Source organism: Cebidichthys violaceus, unplaced genomic scaffold (assembly GCF_023349555.1).
Source record: "Cebidichthys violaceus isolate CVI_PGR_0920_01 unplaced genomic scaffold, fCebVio1.0.p SCAF_12, whole genome shotgun sequence".
Lineage (NCBI taxonomy): Eukaryota > Metazoa > Chordata > Actinopteri > Perciformes > Stichaeidae > Cebidichthys > Cebidichthys violaceus.
In genome coordinates, this window is record NW_027176285.1 from 13,500,489 (window position 1) to 13,528,074 (window position 27,586).

General features: G+C 43.8%; 1 protein-coding gene across 3 annotated transcripts; it reads left to right on the forward strand.

Moving 5' to 3' along the window:
* On the forward strand, positions 1-27,457 carry tnca (tenascin Ca). 3 transcript variants are annotated; one of them, XM_068706536.1, is made up of 29 exons: positions 1-323; positions 6,173-6,734; positions 7,460-8,773; positions 9,107-9,370; positions 9,474-9,589; positions 10,728-10,881; positions 12,654-12,923; positions 13,306-13,491; positions 13,583-13,672; positions 13,859-14,122; positions 14,450-14,851; positions 15,617-16,045; positions 16,717-16,992; positions 18,381-18,653; positions 18,818-19,090; positions 19,200-19,472; positions 20,690-21,010; positions 21,994-22,266; positions 22,478-22,600; positions 22,849-22,992; positions 23,138-23,257; positions 23,537-23,680; positions 24,076-24,206; positions 24,856-24,988; positions 25,346-25,497; positions 25,624-25,720; positions 25,809-25,970; positions 26,350-26,513; positions 26,725-27,457. In XM_068706536.1, exons 2-29 carry the CDS (start codon positions 6,257-6,259, stop codon positions 26,833-26,835), a joined length of 7,137 nt encoding a protein of 2,378 aa, XP_068562637.1. In that variant the 5' UTR covers positions 1-323; positions 6,173-6,256; the 3' UTR covers positions 26,836-27,457. The 3 variants fall into 3 exon arrangements, with proteins under 3 accessions (XP_068562637.1, XP_068562638.1, XP_068562639.1); XM_068706537.1 differs by lacking the exons at positions 14,450-14,851; positions 15,617-16,045 and having other exon boundaries at positions 4-323; XM_068706538.1 differs by lacking the exons at positions 14,450-14,851; positions 15,617-16,045; positions 18,381-18,653; ... (1 more) ...; positions 19,200-19,472; positions 20,690-21,010 and having other exon boundaries at positions 10-323.
* Positions 27,458-27,586: the final 129 nt, after the last annotated feature.

A 27,586-nucleotide genomic window follows, 5' to 3' on the forward strand; every position in this document is an offset into this window, starting at 1 on the left:
GAGGGAAAATGATGGCTATTTAAGGGTTGGAGTCTAAGCAATGGGGGTCTGACCTAAACTACTCCTCACACTTTAAAAGACGTTTACTCACACTCTCTCTCCCTCTCTCTCTCTCTCTGTCAGTAAAAGAGCTGAACTCCAGTCTGAGCTGTGAAGGAGCGATAAGGAAGCTGGCTGAGGGAGGACTGACTGACGGAGCTGCTACCTTGCTGGAGAGGCTGCAGTTGTCACAACAGAGCAAAGCATACATTTTTTTTTTGGCCTCAATGAATGCGTGAAGACTCGGAGGAGCGCCTCATCCAACCTGCAAGTGCTTGTGACAGGTAGGAAGATATATTTATGTCTATATGTATAGACATTTCCTTTGATTTCATGTGACAAAAAGTCAATTTTCTTGACTTTTCCTGTGCATTTTTCTTGAATTATTGTTTCCATAATAGAGGTGTGTACAATAGTGGTTACATACCTTTCTTTAGCAGTCTGGCGCAGGTTTCTATGACACCAGAAGGTGTTGATTATAGCTTATTGGAAGTACATTCTTAGTGAATACTGCAACTTCTTCCTCAGTCACACACACACACACACACACACACACACACACACACACACACACACACACACACACACACACACACACACACACACACAGCAGCCAATGCAGGATCAGAGATGACTGACTGCTGAGGGAGGAGAACATGTGGAAGCTTTGATCAGAAGCCAGCACGCTTCCTGCCAAAAAGATTCTCTCAGATTTTTGTCAGGTAGTAGATCAATACTCCAAAAAATAAAAATAAACTCCCCATCTGTGTGTTTGTGTGTTTGTGTATGGAGGCAAAAATTGTGTGCAAGTAGCTGCTTTCTCTGGTTGCAGCTTTGCAGCCTGATGATTCATCACATTACCTTCTGCAATGCAATTCTGTTTTCATTGTGTGTCATTTTTCCATCATGGAGATTAAATTAAAGGGAAAAGTGGATGGCAGCGTCTGCCAGTGTGGGCAAGGAGAAGACTTCATCCATGCAGTCCATTAGCTCTGCTTAATTGAAATCCAAGTCTGGCATACGGTGGTTTTTAGCTTCTGAATGTCTTCAGCTGAGGAAGATTATAATCGTTTAGTTCCTTTTTTGATTTCATCCCCGCGACTCGTATCTGCGCGCACATCATGTCTCAGATGTTTTACAGCCTCTCTGCTCGGTGCAGCAGAGGGAGAAAGGTGTCTCTGTGAAACAAGCCACAGTCGGAGGGACAGCTGGTTTAATAGCGCCCCCAACCCCCGAGGGCTCATCCAGACACTTTCCCTCTGCGTGACCTCTGTGCACTCAAAGAGCCAGCGGTCGATCATAACTCAGCATCACACTTCTTTTGCATGTTGTGTGAAAATGTGTTGGACTTCAGGGTCAGTTGAGCGACGGAGCTTGTGTGGCCAGAGTTAATGAGGGTGTTGCGACGGGCTTCCTCGTCCAATAATCCGTGTCGCTCTTTGTCCTCGATCGGACAATCTGAGTTAACATTAGCATATTTGAGGATGATGCAATGGTGCAGGTTCTGTGTCGGTGTCGGGCCTTATCGTCTAGAATCAGGTGTGTTGATTGGGAGGGGGATTAGACGGCTGTTTTGTAATTAGTTCAATTTCTGGCTTATTAAAATCTGCTCTTATTTTCTTGGTCGTTAACCAGTGCTGGAATATCTTCTGATTTTGACTGCATATTGCAGTTACGATATATATAATATATAGAGGGAATGATCATTTAATATTGTTTATCTCCTTTTATGTCTTACGATACGCTATATTTTACTGCCGCTACCTACTAGCATTAAATGCTCATGTTGGTAGAGAACAGAAATACTAGACCTGCAAAATCTACGTTTATCCAATACTTTAGTTTACCAATCCAACTTTTTGTTTATTTTAAAATGAGCATTACAGCTATAAACGCAAGCTGCAACTTTTCAGTATCGTTTAATTTAACGATTATTTTCTCAGCAGATTAAAAGTTCCCTGTGGAGTTTAAGACCTCTAGTAGTGCTGTGGAGCTGTTTTCTCATGAGGAGGTCCTTGTTTTGTTTACCTCGTGCAGATGCACAGTCCAACCAATGGTGTCCCAGTATTCCTCTGATCAAAACTGTAACACGTCAAAGTACAGTGCAATGTGCCTCCAGAGGGAAGAAGACTGCAAGCTAGTAAACATGGATGTAAACTGAATTAAAAGTACTGTAATGAAATTGGAAGAAAAATGACCTCAAAGATCGCTGGATATTAACTTTTCTATGTTTAAAAGAAAACTCCACAGGGCCCCTTTAATCCATCGTTTTGTCAATAAAATGTGAGAAAACTGCAAAATGCACACCATAATTTACCAGAGGCTAAGGTTACATATAAAAATAGCAACACAAAGATATTAATTTTGTACGACCAAGAAAAAGAAGCAACTCATCTCATTTGAGAAGCTGAAACCAGCAGATTTTGGGGAATTTTTTGCTTTAAAAATGACTGAAACAAATAGCCGACTATCAAAATTGTTTAATTTTCCATTGATCCGTTAATCATTCATGCTCCAAAAAACAGAAAAACAAGTCTCTTTTTACAAATCTTTAAGCTCTTTCTCCTTGACTGAGGAGAGACCCCGATGATTGCAAATTGAAAGTGAAGTCTGCATCCTGTTCCGGCTCACATGGGAACACATAAAGCTCAGGTTTATTATTCTTAAAGGAACACTTCATCTGTTCAGCAGCGGGGAAAATGTGCAACCTGCTAATGAGGTGTTACGATTTCTGCTATTGTCGTATCTGCTACAGTAACTAGTCCCAATTAACTTTTGTTAAGATGGTTTCCAGCTGTGCCCTGAGAATCAGACAAAGAAAAAAGAGAAGAAAAAAAAACACATATATCACAGATGAACAAACAAGCAGATGCACCAGATTAATGTTCACTGCGCTGAGTCCTGACACGCCGCCGTCGGCCACAAATGTTTTCCACGAGTGCGTCCAGACTCCAGACGCGATGCACTTGTGCTGCTCCCCTGGATGTGAAACGAAGACGACCTCGTCTGCGTCTCGTCACCAGAAGCGGCTCTTCGGCCGGCTGATTTGCAACAGAGATGATCGGAGGCGACGCATGCATGTCACACTTTCACTTTTTTGTCTGGAAACCAAACAAGAACCACAGTGCCTCCTTTCTTTTTTGTTTCTTTGACTAAGCAAAACAGATGTCGCCAGTCCAGGGCCAACATTCCCAGTTTCTCTTTTCCACGCGGAAAAGTTCCCTTCTCTCTGCCAGCATGAGGGAAGAGTACTAAAGCTAAAGCAATTCTGGATTATAGCTTAGTGAACAGGTTATATTTATTTCAATTTCTCTCCAAATTGTCTTCACATGTCCCGTGGTCACATCAGATGTCCTCGGTCAACCCCTAGTCTACTTTAAGAGATTTCAACTTGGCTTTCTCACTGTAAGCATTATGTCTACGATATGGAACTGTGTATATAAATCCTATTTGACGTGTTTAAAATATATATATAGAATAGCTACATGGAGCCACTTTTGAGCATCTTCAGCTGAAACGTGTGCTGAGGATTTTTTTATAGGATTCATTCTTTACCGCCAAGACCTGCAAATTATCACTCTTTGTGTCTTGTAAAGTTCTCTAGAAGGAGATCAGAAACATATTGACAGACTTGGGTTTTTCTGATTTACAACACCAGCCACAACCTACCTTTTATCCCCCCCCACTCGCCAGATGTGCGAGGACTTGTGAAACTCAAGCTCAGGTTTACATCTATGTCTTAGGTGGCGGGGGTGCAAAAACATGCCGGTGAGGAGAAAGAAATGTCAGCTCAAAGGTCAGGGTGAGAAAGAGAGAAGAAAGATGATTGATGAGAGAGGTGAAGAGGCACTGTGGTGACAGTAATGGAAAGTGTTTGTTTGATTTAGGGAATAAATCATGCAGCCTCCTTTTTGTTCTGCATAAAACTACAAAATGTCCGGTCCTTGTTGCTGCATTCAAAGACTGTTGGCCAATAGCCCGCGACTTGTCACATTATGGTCTGTCGATTCCTGCTTCTTAATCTGTTTTAGTGCTTTAGCCCAAATATAAATCTTTAGCAGGAAAAATCCATCGCTAGCCGTGAAGAGCTGCTTCATATTTTTGGAACAGAAGATGAATACACACAGGCTCAATCTGCCCATTAATCCTGAATCTGTCAACAAGTGACTAGTTTATTCAAAAGTCTATTTAGATTCTGATATTGAGATTTCTGGTTTGAGTTTTGCAGCATTCATGTCAAATGGAATGGATGGTAGAGATTCCTCATCTCACTCCCAAGTTGGATGTAATTGGACGTTATAACGAGCTCAGAAAGTTGTAATTACGATAACTCTATATATCATTGACCCTGTGGTGTCGGGTCAAAGGTAGACAAAGGGACGGGTTTAATATTGAGAATGTAGAGGGAGGCAAAATGTGTGTATATTTTTGAGGATTTTTGGTTCCGTTTTCCATTCAAGATTTAGGTTTCTTTGTGTGTCAAACTTTTACTGCCTTCTGTTTTGCATTTTGACACGTGTGGATCAGAATGGAGGTTTTGATTAAGTTGCCGGTTGCCGAGATCTGTTGTGATTCTATTTTTTCTGCAGTGTAAAATAAGTCCTGTTCATAGATCAACAAGTGGCGAGGGAAAAGGTGAATGCAGTCGTTGCATACTCTGCTGAACCTTTGTTGAATGTCTCCTTTTTTCGTCACCTGATAGCTGAGTATCAGCATTGTCTGAACAAATAGTTTCCAGAAGTCCTCATGAGAAACTAAATCCAAGTGCACCACATGTCTTTTCGTAGCCATCGCCGCATGAACAATTCACTTCTGGAAGTCATTTTTCATTTGATTGGATGTTCGAGCTTCTGTCAAGATGCTACCTAATCCTGCATCACTGACAGAGATGCAGCCCCCTTTTTATAGGCGTATAGAGTTCGCTGCCTCCCAGACATAGCAGCAGACATGCATGTGAACCCGAGGGGCAGCATAGTCTGTGCAATCACTGTTGGCCTAATCTATTGATTTTCATTATGCTTACTCAGACCCTTTGGAAACTCAACACTGAGTAATCCAGGCAGGCTTTTTTTCCCACGCTGAGGAAGAAGCTTGTCATTACTTCTCGTTCGGCTCCCACAAATTATAGTGTTCTCAGTGTCCAGCTGATGAAGTCATCGTGGGCGAGAAGGAGTCCTATGTATGGGATATGCTCTGTTTTATACGTTCTATATACTATTTCATGCAAAACAGCTGAGACTTTTCATATATGTGCACTACGAAAAAAGAGCTTGACGTGCCAGCGCAGCTGTGGATTCTTTGGTTTTAACAGCTTCTTTTTTTTTTTATACAGCGAACTCCCGCACCCACGGTGGCTTGCGGTATTCTGTTGTCAGTTAGAAATGTAGCACAAACTGTAAATAATAATCAGACTGACTCACACAAAAAAAAATAAGTCTTGGGTGGGCCACAGAAAAAGTCTGGAGTCAGTTTGATCAGTGTGAAGGGCTCCTGGTTCCTCTGACTGACATCTACTGTTTGTTCCAATGAATTTGTTGCAGCATTGCAGTGGGAATTAGAAAAGTACAGTAACATCTCTTCAATATCATAAACACTTCATAGGTGCAGGTAAATAATGCTCAAACACTTCACATGTTTGTTTCTTCTCTCACTCAAAGACTTAATTGATTAAATCTGCCCTCGCTCTTCACCAAACCATTGGGTTTATAAAATGGAATCAGTCAAATGATGACCATATTTACTTGTACTGTAAACCATTGTAATGTTCAGCTGCAGGTGAAACGGCTCATTTGTCTTAAACAGTGTTTTTTGGCTCGTGACCCATAAAAACAAAGCGCATCTATTTCAACACTATTCGACTATTGGCTCACTTGTTGGCTCTTTCCATCAGCTCTGGAAAAAATTATTGCTTCCCCCAAAATCAGCCAGGATGTAAACATCAGTGTGTTATAATAGATATTTTAGTTTTTTAACGCACTGGTGTCAGATGATATTGAAACATCTGACTGCTTTCTTCAAGGAGTTGGTCAGTTGTTGGATCTGATGGTTGGTTTTGCCAATTATTCATGGCTTAATTGACTAATCGTTGCAGCTTTACATTTGTGACATGAAATACTTTCATTCTGTCTTCCAGAACCCTCACCTTATATAAGGATTGGCCTTCATTCAGAGGTTCAAACGGATATTTATTTCACTAATTCCACGTCCCACATCTAGCATGGGTACGCGAGGCGTCCTGAGCTGCCTCCTCCTGACCGCTTTGCTCAGCTTATCAAACGCTGGTCTCGTGAAGAAAATCCTACGGCACCGACGACAGACTCTGGAGCCCTCTAAAGAACACAACATCACGCTGCCGAGTGCGGACCATCCCGTGGTGTTCAACCACGTCTACAACATCAATGTTCCCGCCAGTTCCCTGTGCTCGGTGGACCTGGACGCTCCAGACAGCACGCAGCTCCGTCCTAAAGATGCAGCGGTCTCCCCGGGCGAGCACATCGCCGAGCACACGGTCGATGGGGAGAACCAGATCGTCTTCACCCACCGCATCAACGTACCTCGGCGGGCCTGTGGTTGCGCCGAAGACCTGCCCGGCCTGAAAGACCTCATGAGCCGACTGGAGATGCTTGAAGGAGAAGTTTCAGCACTTAGAGATCAGTGCAACGGCGACGGGGCCTGCTGCGGCGCACAGGTCACGGGTAGGTGTTGTTTGTCTGTCGTGCTTCGTCTGGTATGTAGCTTACAGCAAGTACAGTAAAATAATCCTTTGTTTCTCTCAAACTGCATTGGAAAGTGCTACGTTAACAATACCACACAGCACATCTGTTCCATTCATCTGTTGGGGAGTTCAGGAATCCAGTGTGGGGGCGTAATACTCCCAAAAACTCTCCAGTTTGAAAGGACCTTTATTTGGCTCAAATGCCATGAGATGCAGTTGCTGGATATTAATGAACGCAAAAAGTCTGCTAAAATAAGCTTTGGACCGTTTCTGAGTGACGCGCTCGTAAAGCAAGAGATTAAACATTTGGGAGACAAGATATTCGCTTTCCTGCTGAGAGTTAGGAGGAGATCGATACCGTCGATATATAAAAACAGCTGCTGATTAGCTTAGCTTAGCATAACAACTGAAACAAAAAACAACCAAGAAATAGTCATGCAGGTAACCCTCCATAAAATACACGGGAAAACCGAAACACTGGCTTTACTTTATTCATTACTTGAATGCAGTTAGATGCAATCTGCATCCTCACCACTAGATGCCACTTATTCCTACACACTTGTCCTTTAAGCCTACAGACATGAGTGTGGTATCGATCTTCTCATCTAACTGTCAAGAAAGCAACTCGGGTTGATTGCATATTCAACAAAACTTTGTAAGTGAATTGGTAAAAATTGCATTGGTCTTTACTCTCTCTTATCAAAGGTGAGGTGGGAACTAAACCTTACTGCCACGGTCATGGAAACTACAGCGCTGAAACCTGTGGCTGCATATGTGAGCCGGGTTGGAAGGGACCCAACTGCACCAAACCCGATTGTCCCGGTAACTGCCAGAACCGGGGCCGCTGCGTTGACGGCAAGTGTGAGTGCTTCAAGGGCTTCACCGGAGCAGACTGCTCGACCGAGGTCTGCCCTGCGGACTGCGGAGCACACGGCCAGTGTGTTGGAGGTGTTTGCATCTGCTCGGATGGTTTCATCGGCGAAGACTGCTCGCAAACCGAGTGCCTCAACAACTGTCTTGGCCGCGGTCGCTGTGAAGACGGAGACTGCGTGTGTGACGAACCCTGGACCGGCTCCGACTGCTCTGAACTCATCTGCCCCAAAGACTGCTACGACCGCGGACGCTGCGAGAACGGCACCTGCTACTGCGACGAGGGGTACGCCGGGGAGGACTGCGGACAACGCACCTGCACCAACAACTGCCACGGTAACGGTTACTGCGTGGACGGCCAGTGCGTCTGCGCCGCCGGCTTCAGCGGAGACGACTGCTCTCGGCTAACCTGCCTCAACGACTGCAACCACAGGGGCACGTGCTTCAACGGGATGTGCATCTGCGACATCGGCTATCAGGGCGCAGACTGCAGCCAGTTGGCGTGTCTGAACAACTGTAACAACAGAGGCCAGTGCATAAACGGACAGTGCGCCTGCGATGTCGGCTTCCAGGGAGAAGATTGCGCTGAGCTTTCCTGTCCAAACGACTGCCTGCACAGGGGGCGCTGTGTTAACGGCCAGTGCGTGTGCGAGGAGGGCTTTGTCGGAGAGGACTGCAGCATCAGGACCTGCCCCTCGAACTGCTACGGCCGCGGCGAGTGCGTTGAGGGACGTTGTGTGTGCCATGCGGGGTTCACCGGCGAGGACTGCGGTGAGCTGAGCTGCCCCAGCAACTGCCGAAACCGCGGGCGATGCGTCGACGGGCAGTGCGTTTGCGACGAGGGCTTCTCCGGAGAGGACTGCGGTCAGAAGGCGTGTCCCAACGACTGCCTGGCCCGGGGCCACTGCGTCGACGGCGAGTGCGTCTGTCGGGAAGGCTTCTCGGGAGACGACTGCTCTGTGCACGCCTGTCCGGGTGACTGCAACAACAGGGGGCGCTGCGTCGACGGAAGGTGCACGTGTGAGAGTGGATATGAGGGAGAAAGCTGCGCGGAGCAGAGCTGCCTCAACAGCTGCCAGGACAAAGGCCGCTGCGTCAACGGTCAGTGCGTCTGCGATGAAGGATACATCGGAGAAGACTGCTCGGAAGGTAAGGAGCTCGCAGAAACACACACACACACAAAGAATCTGGCAGTTCACAAATTCTGAAACTTTCCATGTGTTAACTAGTTGCAGCGTAAAATCAAATCTAGGGTGATGTAATGTCCTCTTATTCTCAAAATGCACTCATCTTGAGAGAATCTATTTCAGTGAATATAAAAGAGGTTTGTCGGTTTGTGTATTGCTGTTGTCTGCACTTTGTTGCCAATTGTTTTGGCAGTTCTTTACACCACAGCCAGATGTGGCTCTGGAGTTTGCATTAGCTCTGTGTGGTCATTGAGGTAACGAGGAAACACTCCATTGCTCCCTTCCCCCTCTCCAGTGTCTCCTCCAAAGGACCTGACTGTTGGCGATGTCACCACTGACACGGTGGACCTGTCCTGGAACAACGAAATGCTGGTGACGGAGTACCTCGTGACGTACGTGCCCACCAGTCCTGGTGGTCTTCAACTGGAGTTCACTGTGACGGGAGACAAAACGGCGGCCACCGTCAAAGAGCTCGAACCCGGCATCGAGTACCTGATCAATGTCTACGCTGTTCTGAGCAACAAGAAGAGCGTCCCTATCAGCGCCAGGGTGGCCACGGGTACGTCACAGTCGTCCTCACGCTGGTTTAATGTGAATAAATATAGAAGAATAACTTGATGTGGCTCAGCTGACGATGGATATTTTTGTTTCCGACCCTCCAGAGCTTCCAAAGCCAGAGGGTTTAATATTCAAATCGGTGAGAGAGACCTCAGTGGAGGTGATGTGGGACCAGCTGGACATCCACTTTGATGGCTGGGAGATCTATTTCCGCAACACGGTCAGTCTGTCCGTCTCTTTTGAAGGCTCGCCCGGGTTTTTTATTAAAAGGGGAAAAAGTGAGAGGCGATAAAGCTGTGCCAGCTTATTGGAAGTCTCAGCGAAACATGGATTTACTTCAGTGCTAACCATTTAAAATTGCTTTGACATGTGGAGAAAGAAAAAAACCCTCAGTGAGGGCGAGGTCTGGATGTCACTGCGGGTAAATCCGAGGCAGTAATGCTTTGGAAATATATTACTGTGCCAGCTGATAAGTCGGAGGCCTTTTTTAAATTATGCTGCAGAGTTTTCATCCATTTTTAAACATATATGTCCTTTCCTAACCGTTGTGTTGATTTTGTCCTCTCACACATTTCCTGTGAACTGAAAGTGGGTCATAAGACAGACAGACAGACAGACAGACAGACAGACAGACAGACAGACAGACAGACAGACAGACAGACAGATACTTTATTCATCCCCAGGGGAAAATTTGTAAAACGTGTCATCAGAGCTCAATCTATCACACACACTGCAATTTAACAAAATTGTAATTAATCTGCGTGTTTTTAACTGAAATGTTCAAAACAAAAATAAATAACATTTTGAGGAAATGTGTTTGTTTTCTCGCTGAGAGTTTGTTGATTGATACCACTCTCATGTCTGTACACTAAATATGAACCAGCAGCCAGTTAGCTTAGCTTAGCATAAAGACTTGAAACAGGTGGAAACAGCTAGCCTGGCTCTGTATGAACAAAACCATAACAAGACACAGTTTTTGTAACGAATTGGTTTAATTTAGCTTTAGAGGTAAAGGTAGGATAATTCCTTTATATCTTTGGACGGAGCTAGGCTAGCTGTTTCCACTTGTTTCCAGAGTGTATGCTAAGCTAAGCTAACAGTCTCCTGACTCTAGCTCCAGATTTACAGACAGACATAAGAATACTTTTGATCTTTTCTTCTAATTGTCGAGAAAAAAGAAAGTAAGCTTCTTTTCCCCCCCAAGTGTTGTGTTTTTCAATCAAAATATGCCAGAAATCTAAATACAGACCAGCTGGATGTTAACTTAATTATTTTTTTCGCAGTGATGTGGTCTCTTGTGTGCCACGTCCTCAACAGAATATTTTACATTTGTTTTTGTTTTTTTTCTGTCTTTGCAGAAAGAAGAAAACGGAAAAGTGGTGAGCACCCTTCCACCTTCTCAAAACCAGTTCCTCCAGTCAGGCCTTGGACCGGGACAGGAGTACGAAGTCTCCGTTAACATCGTCAAGAACAACACCAGAGGTCCCCAAACATCCCAAAAAGTCACTACCAGTGAGTCTCACGGTTCCAAAACAAACATTTTCTCAGCACTTTGGATTATTTAGACTGAACCGGTGAGATCATAGATGTTTAAAATGATCCAGTTCCTACCTAAGAAAAGTTTAGATGCTACGATTATGTAATGTTCCTGCTCTGTCTGGCAGCTATTAGCAGTTTGGGAGGATACAAAAAAAAAAAAAAAAACTGTCACTTCAGTTGAGCAGGGAGTTAAAAAAAAAAAAATACATTAATGTCAGAGTGAAATTCCATAATGAAAAGAAGAGTGATAACCGGAAATCCCTGCTGGCTCTCCATAGTTCCATCTAACAGGGAAGAGTAATAACTCACACATTGAGTCTCACCCTAGCATGACCACATTATAGGTTGTTTTTTTTTCACTTTCCCTAAATCTTGCTCTCAGCTTGCTGAAGCTTTTATTGCAGCGCTACTCCATACATTACGCTGTTGACATGCCTCCAGTTGCTTATGCAATCGATATGGCGCGCCAGGCACAAACAAGTTTTCATCGTGCATGGAAAAGCCGTTAAGACGATTTCATTTCTGATGTCATTTATTTAGTGTAGGTTGAAAACCAGAAGTGGCATCCAGGGATGATTGATAGAAGTAAAGTTAAACCTTTCGTTCCCTTTTTTTACCCCCAGAGGTCCTTTTAACACGGAGAAAAGATGTCTCCTCCACATGTAAACACAGGATAGAGTGGAGTGAACGGGAACCACATTATATTTCATTATAGCCTTTTTCCTTGTTGATCCAAGTTATTGCTTTGTGTTATGAGAGAGCCAAGTTAAGCTTTATAGGAGCTGTTTTTATGCATAAAGGCTAAAAAAAACAGTGTAACAGGAGATTTAATGTTTGGTTTCACACCAGTGCAGACTGAGACTTTGTCTTGATTTGTTTTGTGAATGTCACTATTAGAAGCTAAATCATTCCTCCTCAGGGACAATCAAAATAAATAATCAAAATATATAATATAATAATATAACTTTGCAGACTTTTCTCTGCTGAAGAACCGTGAAGGAATAGTGCAAAATCTTTTAAGTTGACCTGCACCTCTAAAGCTTACAAAGGAACATGTTAAGTATCTAAATATCTTGTTAACTCCACACAAAAATCGAAGTGTAAAAGCAGAATGTTGTGGTTTTACAGGAGGAGCAGTAACTTTCTGCCAGCAGAGAAGATGAATAAGTGTTTTTCCCACAATGTCATACTACTCATTCAATCATTAGTACACTGAATACAATTAACTGACTGACGGAAAAATGAATCGAGAGCCACAGTATTTATTTTTTTAAATCGATTAACGTCATTTATCAGAGAACAAGACTAAAAGTCTGCAGCCCATCTTGCTTTAGCATGTTAGCATGCTAAAGCATTTGCTAAAGATCAGAAAATAAGAAGCGCAGTACGACTGAGGCTGATGGGGAAAAGTCATTTGTTTTGTAGGTATTTCATCATAAAATAGAAATAGAAAAATGTGGCCCTGAAGATGGTGTTTGATAAAAAAGTCAGCGGATTATCAGAGTTATCACAATTCATCCTCAGGTGCAATAAAGGTCTGTACCAAATCATTGAAAGTAGTAATTAGTTATGGCCCTAATGGCTCACATACTACAGACAAGAAACTATATTCTCAATTATTTGTCATTTTACAGCCCTTCAGTCTCAGAACTTACATTTCCATCTATTTGTAATTTCTCCTGTGTCTTTTCTCTCCCCTCGATGTCCCGCTCCTCTCTGACTCACCCTCGCATCCCACCCTTAAGAGATCGACGGCCCCCGGCAGGTGGAGGTGAAGGACGTGACGGACTCCTCCGCTCTGGTCGGCTGGTCTCAGCCGGCGTCTCCCACGGACAGACTCGCCATGTTTTACGGGCCCACCTCCGACCCCTCGGATGAAACCAGAGTGGAGGTCTCCCCCCCGGACAAGCAGCACAGCATCGCCGGTCTGAGGCCGGACACCGAGTACAAGGTGTCGCTCGTCTCCAGGAGCGGAGGGCTCACCAGCGACCCCGTCATCGCCACATTCACCACAGGTAGGCTTTTGGGACTTGTTGACAATATGAAAAAATATATGAAGCACCAGCCTTGTGCTTTAGTTCTATGTAAACACTCTGAAATTGTTATTTTTTTTATTTTATTTTTACTTTTATTTAATTTTTTTTAAACTGTATCTGTTCTCGGTCTTATTTTTGGCTTGCCTGTCATCTGTGAAGCCCTTTGAACTGCACTCTCCTGTATGAAAGGTGCTACACAACTAAAGTTGGATTGATTGATTGACATGCATACTGCAATCTGGAGTGGCCCAATTTCCCCAAAAAAAAATAGGCAAAATAGTACATTAAATTGTCTGCGTGACTCTAAAGTTTGTGAGCAGAAAAATGATTCTCCTGATGCGATGATAAATACCTCCGTTAGCCCTGGACGCCCCCGTGGACCTGCTGGCTGTGTCCCAGACGGACGACAGCATCACTCTGGAGTGGACCAACAGTCGAGCGGATGTCGGCAGCTATCTGGTGAAATACAGTCCCATCTCCGGAGCGACCCACGGTGAGGAACTGCTCCCACGAGGACCAGGAGACACCACGAAAGCTACCATCACTGGTAAGGCTCAAACGTATTTTAAGGGCGAGCACGCGTGACTTGCGTTAGTCATACCTCGTGGTAACTTCACTTCTACCCCTCTGTGCTGCAGGGCTGAAACCGGGGACAGAGTATGGGATTGGTGTGACTGCCGTGAAGAACGAGAGGGAGAGCCTCCCTGCTACTACAAACGCCGCAACTGGTGAGAGACGCTGCCCGAGCAGCTGTCCAAACAGCCGTCCCTCACACCCCTTCATAAACACACAGGCGGACATGTTTGTTGATCCAAATTGGGTGACAAAATGGAGCTAACTGTGACGGGTGGAAGTGATTTATGCAACAGAAGTGAGCCAATTTCACACACTTAATATTTTCCCTTCTCTGTCAGATATCGATCCTCCCAGAGATTTGAAAGAAATCGAGTCCACGGAGACTTCCCTCACTCTGAGGTGGCGGAAACCTCGGGCCAAGGTTGGCGCCTACCGGCTGGAGTACGTCTCCAGGGACGGCCAGGTCGGGGAGGTGGAGGTCCCGCCCACAGCGAATGGCTACGTCTTGTCCGACCTGACTCCCGGAATGAGCTACACCCTCACTCTGGCTGCAGAGAGGGGCTTCAAGAGGAGCGCACCTGTCACCTTATCTGCATCCACAGGTGGGTAGGGAACTATTTCACCACAATATAATCTCATAAATAATAACGCGTGTCTCGCAAACAAGGATGAAAACAGATTTGCTGTGCAAAATATTGCTGTTAGAATTTATTTAGGGAATTAGATGAATGGAAAGGACAGTTCCTTTTTCAATAATGTTCAATAATTGTTTATATTTTAAATTTTAAGTTGGTATTCAGTTGGTATATTATAAATGGATGAACACCAGAGATTTGAAGACTTTGCTGCCAAAGAACACCAAGAAAATGAGATGCACTTACACCGAAATGATGCTTTCTTGATTTGTGCCTTTTTGTTTTTTCTTGTAGCCTCTTTCACGTTTTATTTAGCTGACTCAGACGACCGTGAGCTAACGACTCCCACGGGCTCGGAGGACAATGTCATTAGCTTCGCGTATTTAGACCCCTCCGAGTCCCAGTTCTCTGTCGGGACGGAGCCTGAGGACGAGCTCGGGGAGCTGACAATCTCGGGCATCACGCCTGATGGATTTGACCTCACGTGGAAACTAAAGGCTCACGGCGTCTATGATAGTTTGACAGTAGAATATAAAGACACTCAGCGATTATGGGATGCGAGAGAGGCCCAACTTCCTGGAGATGCCACTGGCTCTAGAATCCAGGGCCTGAATGCATCGACAGAGTATCAAATAAAACTTTTTGGAATTACCAGTAGCCAAAGATCTGCGCTACTTGAAGCTGTTGCAGTCACAGGTATAAGCTCGTCTTTTAGTTTATTAGGGACACTTTGTCCCGTTTTTGTTTTGCAAAGAGGACGATTAGTTGTTTAGCGGTATGATTTGCATGCTGGTATTTTACTTATTGAGATCATACCTTTTTGCATGACAGAATGAAGGCAAACCTAACAGACAAAACTCATTTGACCTCATCCCACCCGTCGTCTCACGAGGCTTCAAATACGAGGAGAAATCTACAGTTCAGATGCCGTCTGTCCCGATTTCCTCCTGCATTTGAGCTTTTAAATGCAACCATTTGGCTCTCTTAAAAGCTGATTCCATCTGCATCATTCATCGTCTCCATTGCCACAATCATATCATTCTCCAGCAGTCGGGGGGGGGAAAATCACAGCGTATGTCACTCGCATGACGAAAAAAAAAAGTGACTCGGAACTTCTTTAGAACAGCAGCAACGGAGATGGCTGTGCATGGCTTCACCATCTACTTGAAGACAACTGTGTACTTCCACTCTGGTGGACTACTCAAAAGGCTTCAAAAATTAATGGCGCTGCCTCTAGCGCCATTAATGCCCGAGCTGTTGCTTGATGATAAAGTCTGCGGTCCTGGAAAAACTGGGGTAATAAGAGATGAGAAAATAAGAGAATAAGGTTATGAAGGATCATTTCAACTTTACAATATGTTGTTCTTATTTTAACCCAGTTTCTTCTTCACAGGTTCGTTTTTCAGTCATCAACAGATCTGGTGACAAATTCATTCATTAACCTGCTTTTATTCACATTAGCACCCAAGCCTACCTCTCCAGATGTTCTCATGCTGAGCATCAAAGATGCCCCAACAAGTGCTCTGGATATCGGAGCAGCTCAAAGCCCAGATCCCCTCCGTCCTCTAAACACTCCCGATACCGGTGCCACGAGCTCTGGCGCCGAGCCTGAAGGCTCGAGCCTGGACGTATTGGGGGACCTCACGGTCCACGTCACCTCCAGCAGCGTGGGCCTGGCTTGGTCGGCGCCTGACGAGGCGTTCGATAGCTTTTTGGTGGAGCTCAGTGCTCCGGCGTCAGGGGCGACACAAGGTCATGTGATCACACTACCAGGAAGTGTGAGGAACACTGAAATAGAGGGTTTGTCCCCCTGCACACGATATCATATCACATTGCAAGGGCTGGTGGAAGGGAAGCGATCTTTACCCCTCAAAGTTTTTGCTACTACAGGTACATGGATCACAACCCATCATCCTCTTTCATCCCAAATGTTCCTTTGCTTTACCTCTTATTTTCTAGCAGACTATAGGGGCCGCAAAGAAATTGAGCGAGATATTTATATGATTAATATTTCCAGTCACATTAGTTCGAGAAAAAAGTTGTAACATTTCATAATTTAAGTCAAAATATTTTGAGAAACATCTTATTTTTGCAAGATTAAGGATATGGCATTTCAAGATTTAAGTCATAATATTTCAAGATTAAAATTATTACATTTTTAGAAAAAAAGTTGTCTTACTTTAAGGTTAAAAACATTTTTAAGTCGGAATATTTCAAGATTAAAGTAATTTAATTTTGAGAAAAACATTGTAATTTAATTTTATTAATTTGATCACATTTAAGTCTTAAATCATGATTTTTTTTTTTTCCCTCAAAATACTATGACTTTTTCTCATAAATTTCCAGGTGAATTTCCGACATATTCCACCTTTTTTTACTCGATACTATGACAATTTTTTCAGAATAGTTTTTTACACTTTAATCCTTTTCTCTTACTGTGGCCCAACCTCTCAGTCGCACTTATTGTGAGACGAATATTGTGAAAAGTTATGCGAGAGTCATATTTACAATCCATCTTTCCATTCAGTTGACCCCCCCACTCTGATCTGTCTATCTACCAGAGGAGCTGAAGCCCATGGTGGTGAACCTCACCACCTCTGACATTACATGGGACGGCTTCACTGCGTCCTGGAGTCCCTCCGGGGGGGAATTTGACAGCTTTGTCATTGAGGTAACAAACTTGGAGAATTTCGAAGAGAGCCAAAACCTCAGTCTGTCCGGAGACGCTTTCAGCCTGGGCATCTCCGGGCTGAATCCCAACACCAGCTACATGGTTGGCCTGTTTGGGATGTATCAGGGCTCCTTCCTTGAACCCCTGTACACTGAAGCCACCACAGGTACCTGCAACTCGCAGCGTTGCAGCTGTTTTTTCTTGTTTTTCTTTGGCCTCTTAACTCTTTAACTTTCTTTCCCTTTTTTGGGGGGATTTTTAACTTTCCATTTCAGTCGGTGTCTGTGAAGCACACACAGACACTCGAAAACCTCTGCTGTCCCCACTCACAGTGGAGCGTTCCACGCTGCATGAAACGAGAACGACACAATAACCTAATTTCTGTTTTGTCGTCACTGTCCGACTTAACCGACATGCCGTGAACCATTCTTTACCCTCCAGCCACTGTTTCTGTCCAGCTGAGAGAGGGCAGGGTGATGAGGACTCGTGCCGCATCACTGAACAAAGCAAACGCCCCTCAAATGTGTTCACCCTTACCCTCCCCCCCCCCCCCCCCGAACCGCTCCCTCCATCCCAGTTACCGAAAGTGCATGAAGCCCCTCCCCCCTCCTCTACCGTCCCCTGCATCGTGGTTGAGGTTTGACGCTGATGTGCTGCAATGATTGCAAAAGCAAAACCAATAACTTTCACCTACTTTCCCGCCCAGTCACACCACGACAGCGTGACCATCTCATTTCATCCCATCAACACTCATTCAGTGAATCATTGATTAACCCTGAGGGATCATTTGCTCATGGATGTGCTCACACGTTTTGAGTTTATTTATTTTTTTGTGACAATTGAGCTCCGTTAGCTCGTGTGAGATCAGTTTGTCGATTCTGATTTCAAAGTAAATATCCTCATTTCCTTTTTAACTGCTAGGTGGCAAATGATTAAACCTTCTTGTCGTTATCAAGGTAAAAAGCTGATAATATGATGTGAGGTTTACAGTAACGCCACCTTGTTTTACATCTGATTGATGCCTAATTTATCTGCCGCATGGTTTGCAAGCAACTGACTTTGTTCATCGCATGTAGAAAATATGTTTTTATAAGTTTCCTATTCTGCTTTGAATCGCTCTGGTGCAACAGTTTGCAGAATTTATCTCAGATCGCATGATCAGATCTCCCTCCACGTGCATGAAAGAGATATTTTATACGATTATATTTCTTCCTTCGCTGCATTTTCACATTAAAATAAACACTTGCAGGCCAGTATTCTTCAGCTTTTTTTCACCTTTTTATCTTTAAAAATAAGTAAATAAAAGCAATAGGCATCATTTATTTAAAAGTCAAGCTGCCAAGTATAACTTTTTGCAAAAACATATGCATGTATTTAATCTTTTAAGCTACTCAGACTAGCAGGAATTGCAAGTGGGTGGTGGTGAGTGTCCTGTAACACATTGTAATGTGATAAATCAAACCAGTGAGCTACCAGTAATTTATTACCTCTTTTTAGAATGTGTTCTGCAAATTGTTTTTTTAATGAAAATCTAATAATGATTTCTCTCTTTAGTGAATCAACCAGTGGTTGGCAAACTATATATCTCAAACTTAACGTCAGAGAGCTTTTCAATCTTCTGGAACGGCACTGAAGGAGAATTTGATGGTTTTATCCTGGAGATAATTGATTCTGATTGGCTGACGGAGCAAAAGGAATATAACATATCCCGCAGTGTAAAGTCCCACGACGTAACAGGGCTCAGGCCCAGCACTGACTATGTAGCCTACGTCTATGGGACGTACAAGGGATCCCGAACAAGTGCTGTCAGTATTGTTGCATCAACAGGTATTTTGATTTTGTGTATTTCAAAGAATAGGATCACCTATTATCAGATTTGTTATCTGCCCTGTAGATTCGGCTCGGGCCTGTATACATTAGAGACAAATACAAGCTTTCTATGTCCATAAATCAACATATTTTTTAATTTTTCTCTCCCCTCCCTTTTGTAGCTGAAGAGCCTGATTTGTCCAGGCTAGTTGTCTCTAACATTACCTCAGACAGATTGTCTCTGTCGTGGCGGACAGGAGAGAAGGCTTTTGATAACTTTATAGTAGAAGTCAGAGAGTCTGCTTTGCCCTCGCAGGCGATGGGGCGCGCTCTGCCCGGAGACGCGCGCTCCACGGTCATGGCCGGCCTCAAAGCGCGCACAAGCTACAACATAAAGCTGTACGCCAGCGCCGGGGGCCAGAACACACAGCCCCTGTTTGATGTAGCTACAACAGGTATCGCATTAAATTGAATTTAATTTTTTTTTTTCCCCGGCACTGCAACCACATTGTGATTCAACCATGCGCAACATAACTGAAAAGCAGTGTTCTTTTTTCTGTTCAGAGGATGTCCCACAGTTGGGGCCCATAGCTGCTTCATCTGTGAGCCCACATAACCTCAGCTTGTCCTGGAGCGCCGTGTCGGGCCACTTTGATGGCTTTGTTGTCCGGGTCAGTGACCCCGAGCAGCAGTCTGATACGCTGGAGTTCAGACTGCCCGGTGAAGCCCGTAACATTACCATCTCTAACCTGATGGACGCCACAGGCTATGATATTGAACTGTACGGTATCTCTCATGGGCGCCACACTCCCTCTGTGGTAGCCCACGCCGTCACAGGTACTACGTATTTTACTCATGTCTCAAACTCGCGTCTCTTGTAGTTGTCTGTAAAAAAAAAAAAAAAAAGGTTTTGCATCAAAACCTTTTTTGGACTAAAGTAGCTTTTGGGGAAATGTGTCTCCTGCTATCAGCTTAACATACCAGAATAACTCTCTTTATGTATTTCAAGCGTTAGACCTGCAGATAATAAATATTCTTATAAATTGCTACAAGAGCAGATTTAACATGCATCATGAGCACATTAATCTGGTAGCATATGCATGATATAATTTGAGTTAATAACCCCAAATAATATTAATATTTATTTCTGTTATGAAGCAAAAAATAATTTGTTATAAGGTTTAACAGAAATTGTTAGTTTTCATGTACTGTAGATTTTATTTTACTTCGTGAATATTGGCTGCTGTGTCAGTTTAAAAATATGATAAAGATGGTGGTGGAAGAAGTACTCAGATCATTTACTTTAAGTAAAAGTAGCAGTATAATATGTGTATAAATACTCTATTATCCTGATTTAAAAAATGCAAAACTACAAAAGTATTTGCAGTATGTCCCATTTTAAAATAATACAGTATATATTATTTTATTGGAAATAAGTGCAGTGGAGTGAAAAGTGTAATTTCTGCAAATGTAGTCGGGTAAATGTGTAAAGAAGCAACAAGTTTAAATACTCAAGTGAAGTGGAAGTAGCTCAGGCTTGTACTTAAGTACACTACTTGAGTAAATGTTCTTAATTACGTTCCACCACTGGATAAACAGCTGGCATTGATTACACTTTGCTTTTAAAGTGCACCTGTTGAAATGTCAGTAATATCATCGGGTGATGATTAGGGCTAAATGCTAAAGCCGAAATTGTGTTAAGATGCAGTTCCACTAATGACCAGTAGAGGCCCGCGTTGACTTCAAAAGTCACTTTTGTACAAGATGTTTCTGTCTTCTCATCTTGAGATTGGTAACATCCTCGTTCTTGCTTTGGCTTTGTGGCTCCAGATATTAAATCCAAGCTTATGATGCATGCAAAATTTGCCCTTTATGTGTTTTGGCCTTTAAATTTAGGGGATATTCAGATCAGGATTTCCCATCATTTTGCCTCCTGATGACCCTCACAGGAGGAACAGATTTTATGACATGCTTTTGCAATCTTTGCACACATTATCCTCCTGATGGACTCTTGTTCCCCCTCCCACAAAAAATTCAAACCAACTCCTCTCCAGCTCCTTTGCCTAAAGTGGAAAACTTGACCATTTCCAACATAACCCCCTACGGCTTCCGTGTGTCGTGGGAGGTGAAGCAGCAGCAGCAGCAGCAGCAGCAGCAGGAGGAATTAGCCCCCTCTAGTGGCGGCTTCAGCCGTTTTCACATAGTGGTGACTGACTCTGGCTGGCTGCTGGAGCCTCAGGAGTTCACTGTGCCAGGAAACCAAAGTCACCTGGACATCTGGGGCCTCATCACCGGCATAGGCTATGAGGTCAGGCTGACCGGGGTGTCAGAGTCGGGGCTTCTCTCTCGGCCTCTGACTACAGTGGCTGCGACAGGTACCACTCACAGTGCACCGCAAGGCCCCTCCTCTTACTAAAAAAAACACAGTGTCAACTACTGTATGTGATCGATAAACTGAAGTTTCACCATCACAACCTGGCTGTGTCTATAAATGGCTTTGAAATTCAAAATAAAAGATGTTATCCAACAAAGTTAGCTTGAGTGTGGATAAAGTTCGCTCACCGCCATGTTTGGATGGTGAGGCTGCAGCTCGGCTCTGTGACCTAACCCTAACTCAGATTCGTAACACGGCTCTCTTTCCAGAACGATCTCACTTTTCTTTTGCTTCGTCTCCGGGAGGACGAGATGTGAAGCTCCCGTCTGTTTCTTCTGTACCTCCCCAAAATATGAGCAAGCAAATTTTGTTTGTTTTCATATTTTAAAATGTGTTTTCCTTCAGATTTCTGATTGGCGCCACACGAGCGTCTTTGGACTTTAATTAAAGTTACTTTCACCATGCTGCTACCTTTTTTCTTCTCCATGCTGGTTTATCAATCAGGCTTAAAGAAAAAAAACCGAAATGATCAGACACTGGAAAACACTGATAAATCAACAAGACATTCTGAGCATGAAATGTCAGTTGATTTAACTTCTAATCTCATTTGCTTCGTTGTCTTTGAATGCACTGAATGCCTCGAAGACGCATGGGGACCTCGTCTCAACCGACGTTTGACGAAATCCGTCCCGACAGATCCCTTAGGGCCTTTTTAAGGAATGTGAACCCCCGGTTAACTGACGTAAATAAACATTTACAAAAAGCATCTTGACTTTTTAATCCACCCAAACCTTTGTTGTCTGATTTACACTAACGGACGCCTGAGCATGGCCGATGTGGAGGTGGCTGCCGCCTGGAAAAATCTTCTTGCCCCGTTTCCTGACTTCTTCCATACTTCTTCAGAAGTTGATGAATATTGCTGGGGAGAAAAAAAAAACCCGGCCAAATCCCACTGCAACGTTCTGTTTTCCTTGTCTAAACCAGAGGCTGAGGCGGAGGTGGAGCATCTCTTTGTCTCGGACATCACGGCCGACGGTTTCCGTCTGTCGTGGACGGCTGACGAAGACTTGTTCGACCGATACGTGATCAAAATAAGAGACGGCAAAAGATTAGCTCACCCTCGAGAGTACAGCGTCCGCGGCGTTGAGCGAACCAAGGTTTTAACCGGACTCATGAGCGGCACCGAGTATGAAATCGAGCTCTATGGCGTCACATTGGACCAACGCTCCCAACCTATTACTGGGGTTGCTCAGACAGGTATATGTATTTAAAAAAAGAAAACACAGCAAAGTGTGCAGTTTTAAACTAACAATGAAGTGAAGTCCCACTAATCATCTTCATCCCTCTGGTTTAGGCTTCACTCCATGTCTGACTCTGATGGATCCTCCGAGCGTCTTCTTTTCTTGCGATTGTTGTTGGACATATTTTCTTCACTTTTTAACTCTTTAATCCATTTATACTTGACTAGGCCTGAGCACTCCAAGAGGACTCAGCTTCTCCGAAGTGACGGAGTCCTCGGCTGTAGTTCACTGGTCCATGCCTCGCTCTCCGGTGGACAACTACCGCATCGCCTATGTGCCCTTTGAAGGAGGTAGGAGGACAATCCCTTATTGTGTTGCCATAGATGACTGCTGGTTTATTTCCACACTTTAATTTACTTATACTGTATAGAAAACTAAAATAAGAATGGAAGTAAAAAAAAATAGACACTATACAAGTTAGTCATGGAGTGCACTTGCAGATAAATCATCAAATTAAATCATTCTATCATTTTTAAGGTACAATATGTGTTGTTTTTTTTATTGCAGGACCAATATGTTACTCTGTTCTCCTCCACAGGAAGCCCACTGATCATGACCGTGGACGGCGACGTGTTTGAAGCTTTGCTGCCCGACATGATCCCCGGAAAAATGTACCGAGTGACTGTGAGTGCTGTGAAGGGTCTCGAGGAAAGTGACCCCAGCACTGACACCGTAATCACAGGTTGGCTTTCTTCTTCTTCTTCTTCCCCTTCTTCCTCTTCTTCCTCTATTATACAACACGTCTGTGTCAGTCCGCCCTGACTTGTACTGACGTTGGAGTCAGTTCCTAGTAAATTGAATTGTCCCTTGTTTTGTGTGTCCTCCAGCTTTGGACAGACCTCAGAGTCTGACTGCAGCTAATGTCACCGACACCTCCGCCCTGTTGATGTGGCAGCCGTCTGTGGCCACTGTGGATGGCTACGTCATTACTTACACCGCTGATACAGGTGTGTCCTCTTTTTTTCCATCCACTATCTGCATTAGCCCTTAAAGTGGCAATCCTTAAGATTTCAACCCTGGTTGATTTTGAACGGACTTGAATGGAGAAAGTAAGCAGGTTGAACCGAGACTATGTATGTACAGAACACAAGTGTGGCAGTAGTATAGTAAAGTAGTAAAATCTCACAATTAGAAACGTTTCTATTTGTATCACAGAGTGTGTTAACTGATTGGTGTGTCTGTGTGTGTGTGTGTGTGTGCGCGTGTGTGTGTGTCCTGCCTTACAGTGTCCCACATGGTGGAGCATGTTTCTGGGAACACGGTGGAGTTTGAGATGGGCTCCTTGGTTCCAGGAACCCACTACTCGGTTGGAGTACATGCTATGAAGGAAGCTCAGAGGAGCGACCCCGCTGTTACTGACTTCACCACCGGTAGGCAGAGAGAGAGAGAGAGAGAGAGAGAGAGAGAGAGAGAGAGAGAGAGAGAGAGAGAGAGAGAGAGAGAGAGAGAGAGAGAGAGAGAGAGAGAGAGAGAGAGAGAGAGAGAGAGAGAGAGAGAACAGATGCTGCTTATTTGACAGAGAATCGTTCATAAACTCAAACTATATTCAGCGCTGTGATTGATAAATGCATTCTTTGATTGTGAAACAGTAGCCTCATGTTGACGTTTAGCCTTTCTGAAAATTGCAAATGCTTTAATGATGCATTATAAACTGCTTAGAGCTGGAGTTAGGAAGTTCAACAGCTATAGGTAAGTTACAGCTATGCATTGGTTCTTGTGTATTTTGATTAATGATGAATCTACAGTGTGTTGTTGTATTTTTCAGATGTGGATCCTCCTCGTGATCTGACGGCTATAAACATTCAAACTGACAGCGCGACTCTCACATGGAAACCTCCGCAGGCTGCGGTGACTGGTTACACGCTCACCTTCTCCTCAGCTGACGGTACAATCAGGGTGCGTACATCCCCCCGCATGAGTCCAATCACTGCTGGGTTTTTCTTGTTTATACCCAAAAAAGAACAACAACACAGACTGAGTAAATTCACAGTGACTGACGCCAATTTTCCAAAAGCATGCCATCCTGTTATGGATTTATATAACTTCCCGGCAGTCATTGTTCTCTGTTTACACCGTACTTATCAAATAAAAATGTTCTGTTTTTGGTGCATTCAAGGAAACTCAGACATCTGAAATCTGCTTTTTGAATGCAAGACAAAAGCAGATTGTGTTCTATGTTTGATTTTCTGCCACCATTCAGCCAATGAATGCAACACTTTCTGGGCACCAACTGTCAATTCATGACATAAATATTATCGTGGTAAAAAGTACAATCTTTACCTCTAAAATGTGGTGGAAAAGTATCAAGTACCTTGAATATGTACTTAAGTCCAGAACTTGAGTAAATGTACTTAGTTACATTCCACCACTGTTATTATTATTATTAACAAATACATAAAGAAAAGCGGACAATATTTTTACTCATGTTTCGAGTCTCTTCTACTAGTTTTTCATACCAAAGTGAAATTAAAATGAACCAGTTGGTGTAAAATGCTCCTTATAAATGTCTTGTTGTCTTGTCATATTTGCGCGTTCATGGATTCAGGAAGTGGTGCTCAGCCCGACGGCGTCCTCCTACAGCATGGCTCAGCTGACCGGCTCCACCGAGTACATCGTGAGACTTCAGGCCATCGCCGGAGCCCAGAGGAGTCGTCACGTGACCACCGTCTTCACTACTAGTAAGGAGGGAAACGCATGCAAGCGCACACCTTCTTTGTTTTTAATTAATTTGTGTGTTAGCACCTAAAAAAAGCGGCGTTAACTTGCTGCTACTTTTTTTTTTGTAGCAGTGAAAGCTGGTGATTTGTCCAGATGCACGATAGAAATATTTGACTTCTTCGAACGTGAATTCCTTTCCTTTAATGCGATACTCCACCTGTACTTATTTTTCATTCTGTCTGAGCTGCTCGCGATGGAAAAGCCTTTCTCTTTTTCCTTTCTTTACTTTTCTTTCCAAGGCCCTCGCTCTGTGTACTGTCTCGAAGATAAAGCAGCTGAGCTCTCTGAGCTGATGTCTTTTTAATGTGTGCTTCTAGTTGGACAGTTGTACAGGCGCCCTAAGGACTGTGCTCAGATCTTACTGAACGGAGAGACGACGTCTGGCCTGTACACCGTCTACGTGGGAGTAGAGGAGAGCCAGCCCATCCAGGTTTACTGTGACATGACCACTGATGGCGGAGGATGGATGGTGAGTGAGTCAACCTGCTGGAATCCAATTTAAATGATCATTTATGATCACGAACTCCCTGGCCTCTCTAATGACATGCCTGTTGTGATTATTGCGAAGCTGTTGTTGACACTCAGTGCTCTTCAGGTTTTCCTCAGACGCCAGAATGGAAAGTTGGAATTCTTCAGGAATTGGAAGAACTATACCGCTGGCTTCGGTAACATGAATGATGAGTTCTGGCTGGGTAAGAGCTCTTATTATCCACCTTCGCCTCTCTTTCTCTTTCTCCCGTCAGCCCCTCTGCCCAAATCACACGTGTTCAATTATTACAGGTCTCTCCAACCTCCATAAAATCACCAATTCTGGCCATTATGAGCTGCGAGTGGACTTGAGGGACAACGGGGAATCGGCCTACGCTCAGTATGACAAGCTCACGATTGCAGAGCCAAGAACGCGCTATAAAGTCTACATAGGGGCGTATAGTGGAACAGCAGGTAGGTGTTACTCTAGAGGATCAGTCTGACCTCTAACACTATTTTGCTTTTTTTTTTTTTTTTTTTTTTCGATTGTTAGATGAGAAAAATGGTACCACTCTCATGTCTGTCCAGTAAATATTAGCAGTCGCCGGTTAGCTTAGCTTAGCTTAGCTTAGCATAAAGGCTGGAAACAAGTGAAACAGCTCAATGATTAAGAGATTTTGTTACTTTCAGCCAGAGACAGGATAGCTGTTTATGCTAAGCTAAGCTAATTGTCTCCTGGCTTTAGCTTTACACTAAACGCACTTAAAGAAAAGCCGCCATGACACTACTTATTCGTGTTTGATTGAATAACGAGCTGTGTTTTCTGAGCTTTGCTCTCAAACATTTCCACCAGGCGACTCCATGACGTACCACCAGGGTCGACCCTTCTCCACCTTCGACAACGACAACGACATTGCCGTCACCAACTGCGCCTTGTCGTACAAAGGTGCCTTTTGGTATAAAAACTGCCATCGCGTCAACCTCATGGGAAAATATGGTGACAGCAGTCACAGTAAGGTACGTACTGTACATCTGATGTCACGAGGCCTTAGATTATTTCTTTTTATCGCTCAGGGAAGGGGTGATATTTTAATCCAACATTTCTGATGTCCATTTAAATGTTTACGTCTCATCTTTGGTGGTTTTCCAGTAGAATTCCTTCCACGTCTGTGAGTTGTTGGACGTACCGTTTGGATGTCTCACAGTCTGTATTCTGTATCTGTTGCAGGGGATCAACTGGTTCCACTGGAAGGGCCATGAACACTCAATTGAATTTGCAGAGATGAAGATTAGGCCGGCCAACTTCAGAAATTTTGAGGGCAGAAAAAAGCGATCGTAGACGCGCTAACCCCCGTCATCGTCTACACCTCACCCCCCCCCCCCCTCGAGCCTCGTCATGAACTTCCATGTTCCCTCATCATCAAATCATTATGTTAAATACACACAAAACAAAAGACAATCACGCTGAATGTAATTCAAATTATGGAATGAACCTGGTAACATTTACGCCAAAGAATCAAACCGTTTTGTTTTTTTTGTGTCGCCATCCCAATTTGGCACTGTTGCGTATGTGTGATTGTATATTTGAAAACAGCGATGAGTTTGATGAGCGTAAATGGACAGACAGTACGTAAGTGTGTTATTGGGACCAAACATCTGTTATCATATGAGGAATTCATCGTAAAACTGTTTAAATGGATCCACTGATTCAGTCACATGTCAAGGGCACATAGTCAGAAGGCGTCACACCCTCTAAAATAACGGAAAGTTAATTCAATGTTCATTATGAGTCATAGGGTAAATTAAGAAAATGACACATCTTAATGAATATAATGACATGTATTTACTGTACAACCAAGAGACCATTTGGAGACCACTAATACCACTGAATTCATATTTAAATTTTGATAGAAAGATGCTCTGTAACCTTCAATACAAATAAAAATATTAGTTTGATAAAAGTGTGTGTGAGCTCTTTAAAAGAAAAAAAGAAAGTAAGTAGACGTTCAAATGATTTCCACCTCTGTGCCACTAGATGGCAGTGTTTACTCTCTATGCAGAACTGTAAGATGTACTTCATGTCGTTGTTG